Here is a 6,947-nt window from a genome sequence, read left to right as displayed (position 1 = left end):
CCCCACCAACACTACATGAAAGATCTGGGATGTATCAACGATCCGACTAGCTAGCGGAGACACGGAGCTCAGCTTGCCCAGTGTCTGCAAGCAGGGAAATAAGGCTTCTCTAGCTCACCCACAGCTCAACATATAGCGCTACCATGGTAACTAGAAAATAGCATTTACTTCAACGATGAGGGTGGCACGATGTGCTAGGGACTGCTGTGCTTTCCCGCATGGGCACCCATCCTCTGGGGATCTTGAGACGGGTAGTGAATGGGTCCTGGGGCCCTCATGAAGGGAGGCGGGGGCCCCATGGCGTGAAACATGTGTGGTCCGAAACCTGCAGAAACAAAGTCGGCAGCTTCAGACAAAGCGACAGAGCAACCGATGCAGACGTACTACTGCTTGAAACCACCGCCAGAAAACAGCTGGCTTACAGCCGTGCCTTAGAAAGGTGCGCACCTCCCAAGATTCTTCAAATCCCCAAACTCCTTCCCCTCTGTCCAGTACAGCTGGGGACAATCCTGACCCAACACACCCCCTTACTCACAGATAAAAGCTGGTGGGGGACTGGACAGGTGTCTAATGCCCATCTAAATGCTTTCTACTCAACCGTGGAGCAAAGCAAAACACATCCACAAGAGTCTGACAACCCATAAAAAGAGGGTCCCCAGACAGATATATATACACACGCAGTCAAACACAGGCTGGCGTTCAACCAGCTGCAGAATTACCCTTTGAAGTTCAGGTTAACGTGGCATTTACACAGCCAGCAAAAGCACTGTGTAGGTCTCAGTACCAGTAACAGGGATCTCTGACATGCCTGAGAATTTGCAAGTGAATACATACCACAACAGGCAGCTCAGTTTAATTAAACTGTGCTGACAGCTCATTTTAGACCATCGGTTTACATTGTATGATCAGGGATGAGGAAAATCAACTCAGGGCACGCATCAGTGCTACAGCACAGCCGAGCAAGGAGGATTCGATCATCTAACACCAAGTTAGACACCCCCACTCGAAGGGGAAACACAAGTACCTGGAGGTGGTGGCGGAGCAATGCCAGGAGGAGGTGGCAAGGCAATGTTAACCACGGCTGGAGGGCCACTTGGAGGTAGGTTGAAGTAATTTGCAGAAGCCTCCTCTTCTGCAGCTGGAGGAGGGGGGAGAGCTGCAGAAAAAGTACACGGTGGTTATGGAAAAATCTCTCAGTCAAGATATGCAGAGGCATCTGCCTTCAGAGAGGAGGCGCAATCAGTTCTTCCACCAGGGCAAACTGCTGCTACTATTGCACATCTGAACTGGAGCGAGAGGCAGGACCGCACTGAAACTCCAGAAGAGTCACCATTTTTCTTCACCCGAAACCAGCTTTGCTTTTTCCATCATACAACACTCAGTGGATTAGGAAAACATTAACCAAGCCTTGAAAAGCGTGTGTTGCCAGTACCTCGGACCTAAGTAACTTTAATTCAGCTTTAACTTTTCACTCATCACATAAAGAACTCTCTTTTCACCAAGAATTCACTTCTAGACAAAGCTCCCCTCCCATCCTAGTCGGGTCCGCTGCAAACCTACTGTAACTGCCTGCTCTGGGCTCACCAGTGCCTCTACCGCCCTGACCTCCATTACTGCTCTCAGAGGTTTAACACCAGCCTCTCTCATGGAAGCAGGTCAGCATTAAGTGTTTCAGAGGTGAAAACAACTCCCTTACCTCCAGGAAGTCCTGGAACTGGCTCCAGCTTTATCCCGGACTCTGTAGTACCTTCCTTGTCCTTTTCTTTTCCTCTTGCTGCCTGGGACCTAAAAACCAGACAAAAGTTTGAGAACAAGGATGAGAAAAAGCAGGATAAGCAGATATTCACACCACAGTAGTTTCACATTATCTAATCCAGATCCATTGCTTCAGGCCAAAGATGAAAAATTCGCAGATCAGAGACAGCTGGTACAAAGTGCACAAACAATGCTTACAGGAGATGGATTAGAAGCAAAACTACAGAAACTCATCCGTAACCCTCAACCAGGAAATCCCTTACACAATTTGTGCAAGTTGTGTAATCTCCAACCCAGATCCCACTGCTGAAAGAAACCCAAACTGTAAGAGGACCCCAAGTATTTACCAAATCGGTATCTACTCCGACTTAATGTCCGATGCGGTCTCGATGAGCAGGATTAACTGAGTGAAGAATCTTGTGGCAGTATCCACAAGGCTCCCTCCTCCCACACTCACCTTCCCCATTTGACATTGAGCCTGCGACCGTTGACAATGAGCTTGTTGAAGGATTTCTCAGCAGCCACTTCTGCAGCTTGCCGGGTGGCAAACTGGATGAAAGCACACTGTTGCCTCTGCACTACAGTTATCGTCCGAATCTCCCCAAACTGGTAGAAGTGATTTCTGGGGGGGGGAAAAATTATTATGAAACCCCACTCCTCCTAGCCGCAGGGTACGTAGGATCTCACGTGCTGAAACAGATATGCTCAGATCCTTTCTTTTTGCCATCACCAGTTCAGACTAACCATTAGAAATCAAAGTCTCTTGCGCCGCTGTGCAAGTATGGAGCAATAAAAACTCTACAGCAGCTTTTCTCAGCAGCTAGCTAGAGAGAGGCTGTGGACTTCCTTGTGGAAAGTGTAACACAGTATCCCCAACAGCTCAGAAGGATGACTCATCTTTAAAGAGAGAAATTTTAATCAAAGCGTTTGAAATGTGCCTGTTTATCTGTTCTCCAACAAGCTGGCACTGCTCTCCAACAAGCTGGTGCTCCTCTGCACTTGCCCACCAACCAGTTCCCCATTAAGGAAAACCGAAAACCAGATTTATTTTTTCCCTTGCAAGAGAGATTTCCTCACTTCAAGATCAGCAGTAATCAAAGCATCAAGTAAAAAGGCAAAGGCAATACAAATTCACCAACACACCTGAGATCTGATTCAGTGATAGTATCTCCAAGCCCTCCAACATACAGTGTAGTAATAGTCTTGTCATCAGGGGGGTCTAGACGAGGCATGGTTGATGCTCGTTTCAGAAGTTTATCGGCCACAGGATCATTAATTCCATAGTAACGATCTTTGATGTTCTGATCAGCCAGAGGATCGTCTGGATCTGTAGGCTTCTCATGTCTAAGGTTCAGAAAACAAAGCATTTCATAACACCAGTCAGCGCTGCATCAGATTAAAATGACTATAACTGCTACCTTCCCTTCTAAAGGCCTCTGGTCACTTATATGCTTATCCCTGTTCACATAAACATGCCAAAATGGAACAAAAAGCCCTGAGAACTTAAATTGCAGCCAGGACTGCCTCGAGTTCTGAATGAATGGCACTTCTGACAGCTCAGCATTCAACACTACAAAATACAAGAGCTGGATTTCAAACGGCCTCTTGTTCAAATACAAAGATCTCCGATTGAGGGGACTGACGCCACGAAGGGAAAAAATGAACTAGGCAAGAGAAGAGCTGCAGTCACTGCTTCGGCAAAACACTACCAGACCACGCAGCTAATTCCTCGCAGACGAACTTGCCACAACAAAGGTTAATTCACTGGCGCTGCGTGCCAGCAGAACGCAAGTTTCACGCTGACCCCAATCACAGCGTTGCGTCTCCTGTCCACTGCAGCATTTCCTGTTCTTCGAACCCCAAGGGGAGCTGTATCTGACCGTGGTGAACGGATTAACTGTTTAAGCTATATTTGTACCTGTAGGGACACTCTTCTCCTCTCTTGCATTCTCCTTTTACCCAGAAGGAACAGATGTGAGGACGATTACGTTTGTAGTAAGGAGTGGTCCGAGCCAGCTTCAGCAGCATGTCACTGGTAGAAGTAGCTTTTCCTAGTGCACCAACTGGTCTAGTGCCATCAGAATTGGATATCTAAACAGTAGTTAAAACACAAAGAATTATGTATATATCACCACTGAAAACTAACGCACAGAATCAGAGCAAGCAAACGATTTTAAGATAAGCTAGGTCATTCCTCCCCTTTCCTCCCCTATGCACATCCACACACGGACAGCACGATCGTAACGACACTCTCTTACCTCTCGTTCCATGTTCTGGGTGTAGTACTCTTTATTGACGTCAGACTTCGGCATTTCATCCTTAAGGGAGAGTCCTGCATCCCGGACTTGAATAGGCAAACCTAGAATGAAACAAAACACTGCATCCCGGACTTGAATAGGCAAACCTACAATGAAACAAAACAAAACAAAAAAAAAACCCCCACCCAACAAATCCGTATGAAGCACAAGCTGAAAGAACAGAAATAGTTATTGCAACCTGCATTAGCCAGAAATAACTCATCTACTGCTCAGGTACACCACGCTGCCCCTGAACCGCAGAAGAGGTGTGATCATCAAGACTTGTTCTTCTCAAAGACTGTCCAGAGACAACCGTGCCAATTACGCGCGCACATTTAAAGACATTTCACCAACTTTCGTTTCAGAGGCAAGCAGACCAGCCTCTTCTCTTAGTTTACATTTTTTGGTACACACCATATTCCAGGTCAAGCAGACAGGTTTGACAGACGTTCTTCAGCTTGCTGCATGTCTGGCATACTTCTGTTTTCTTGAAACGCATACGAACACCAGGGCACCAGCGGAATACTGTGAAAGGCCTGGCACAAATCTGAAAGACAGAAAGGCGACACTTGTATCCTTGTCACACAGCAATGAAGTTACCATTCTGGTTCTTGCACGGAAACTTAAAGTCCAAACACATCTACTCTCTTCAAAGCATAAATACAACTTCTTCACCTTAGTGCTAAGATTCAGACCTCGGGAAGCGTTTGTTTCTGTTTGGTGCCTTACTTTGACAGGAGAAAGTTTTAGGAAGGTTTTTTTCTTGTCGTTTTTTTTGATTTATTACAATAACCCGCATGCTGAAAGCAGATCTGCTCAAAGGAAACAGAAATTCTCCTTCATTCCAGGAGATGTCAGTATAGAGCTATGAGAGAGAGAAATCGCCAATTCTTTGTAAATCAGTCACCAGCACAGCAGCAAGCCCAGTGAGAGGTTATAAGACTTTTGGTCCAGAAGACAACTACTGCTCTCTGTCTTACCCCGCGGAATGACCCATCTGCTTCTGCTGCATGTACGGTTTGAGGAAGGGAAGCAAGATTTCAACACATACCTTCACCCTACCTCAGATGACAATTGATAAAAGGGGCAAAAAACCTCTTTGATTTCCCTCAGTGAAGACAACACTAAATATTTCTTGCTCTCTCAGAAATAAACGTGGCTTATTTCTTAGACAGCTAACACAAATCACCACCGAGCCACGAAGAACATATTCATAGCAAAACCTGAACTCCGGTTATTTATGCACCACTTACGAGTAAAAACAAACTTGCAAGAGAAAATATGAAATCATTTAAAATTATGAGATACCTTCAAATGTAGTACAACAATATTAGTAAAACCTAATTCTGAAAAACATGAGCAAATCCTGTCTGTCTGAACAGTCTTCAATGATTCTACTACTTTAAGACTGACTTTATCTAACAAAGCGCTCAGCAGACTGACCTAAAAATGTATGCAGTTACATAAACATTTTAAGTTGTTAACCCAGATAAGCAATTTTCTGAAGCCGACAGGATTTTTTTAACATTAAAATTTAATATTCCTAGATGTGCGCCAATTTAATGTTTGTTCTTCAAAAGGAAAGAAACATACCTTGCATTCTTTTCCATATTTTTCTTTGGTCTGAAATAGATTAAAAAACAATAAAAGAAAATATGAAATGTCATTAATTCAACATAAAACATATAATTGATGTTATAGCACAGTGTTTTTTTCCTAATTGAGCTGCATTTAGACTCACCCACCCCTATGTTTTGGGCTTACACCTTGGCAGGACAAAAAAAAAACCCCAAAAACCTCTCAATCCATTTTTGTTTTAGAAACAGTCATTAAAACACAGTATTATAAGCCCCACCTCATGTACTGATGAAAGGGGGGAATGGAATGGAACATTAATAGCTATTTTTAAGCAAAGATGATACCGTTACATGAGATAAGTACATGAGAATAAGCAGGTTTTGAAATATCACCTACACCGGCAGCGTGGTTACGCTTCACAAAAATATCACAATCTCTCTCAGCAAACTTGGTGGAATGGAAACGTGAAGGAACGATAACCTAAATGTGGGTCACGCGCAACCGGACTGAGCACAGAGAAAAGCAGCATAAACGGACTGACTCATCCTGCACAGAGGAAACCAAGGTAAACAAACAAGGATTTAAACCACCGTCAGGCAGCCTGCATGAGACAGCTTTAACTTATGTTCTCGGGCGCACATCCCGCACATTTTAGAAATCGTGCTAAGCTATTTAATATTTCAGCAGTTGTTTCACCGTTCTCCATGTCCCACGATTTACCGGTACCAAGCTTTGTTTTCTAGTATTTCCTGCACTCCAGACATTGGACTGTATTATCTCGCTCTCCTTTTTGACTGATTTATTCTTAAATCGCATACCTAATGCCATGACATCACATACCAACGACGGCCGGAACCAAATCCTGTTGTGCAGAACCAACTAGTTAGGAGTGCGCGTGCACCTCAGCATCTCCTCCTGTAGCCAGGCTTATTTTAGCCCCCGAAACCCAGCAGTCCTAGGGCCAACACAGAGGAAAGGACTGCACGGTCAAACAGGCACATACCATTCGGATGTACGGGTTTTCTCCAAGACATGTCTGGCACAGAATAGGGAAGTCCTGAATCGAGCAAGAAGAAAGGAAATCAGGAATTTGCAACAAACCCTTCCGTCGCAACAGCATTCAAATCGCACTCTGAACTAACGCTACCGAGTTAAACTAACCAGACCCTTCGGAAGATGCAAAAAGACGCGTTCAAAGAGACTCACTGGGGGAGCTGCAAGCCACGACCCGAGGCCCGAATCATGAAAGAACCGCGACCTGCTAGCTATTCCAGCGTGAAGTGAAACTTAGAACAAGCAAACAAAAGCACATTCTTG

At 44.8% G+C, this 6,947-nt stretch overlaps 1 protein-coding gene across 1 annotated transcript in view; it reads right to left on the bottom strand.

Annotated features, from left to right (window-relative positions):
- Nucleotides 1-6,750, bottom strand: part of RBM22 (RNA binding motif protein 22) — a 6,878-nt gene extending 128 nt beyond the window's left edge. The window contains exons 1-10 of the mRNA XM_009286056.1: nt 6,634-6,750; nt 5,646-5,675; nt 4,467-4,599; nt 4,014-4,114; nt 3,674-3,846; nt 2,899-3,099; nt 2,213-2,377; nt 1,697-1,785; nt 1,025-1,156; nt 1-325 (exon numbers count right to left, since the gene is read on the bottom strand). The exon at nt 1-325 is cut by the window's left edge and continues 128 nt beyond it. Coding sequence (XP_009284331.1) covers nt 195-325; nt 1,025-1,156; nt 1,697-1,785; nt 2,213-2,377; nt 2,899-3,099; nt 3,674-3,846; nt 4,014-4,114; nt 4,467-4,599; nt 5,646-5,675; nt 6,634-6,750 — 1,272 coding nt within the window. The 3' untranslated portion in view covers nt 1-194. The remainder of the gene's footprint in view (nt 326-1,024; nt 1,157-1,696; nt 1,786-2,212; nt 2,378-2,898; nt 3,100-3,673; nt 3,847-4,013; nt 4,115-4,466; nt 4,600-5,645; nt 5,676-6,633) is intronic.
- Nucleotides 6,751-6,947: the final 197 nt, after the last annotated feature.

This window comes from Aptenodytes forsteri, unplaced genomic scaffold (assembly GCF_000699145.1).
Source record: "Aptenodytes forsteri isolate BGI_AS27 unplaced genomic scaffold, ASM69914v1 Scaffold54, whole genome shotgun sequence".
Classification (NCBI taxonomy): domain Eukaryota; kingdom Metazoa; phylum Chordata; class Aves; order Sphenisciformes; family Spheniscidae; genus Aptenodytes; species Aptenodytes forsteri.
Note: the sequence above shows the minus strand (reverse complement) of the source record. Positions and strands in the feature narration are given on the sequence as shown.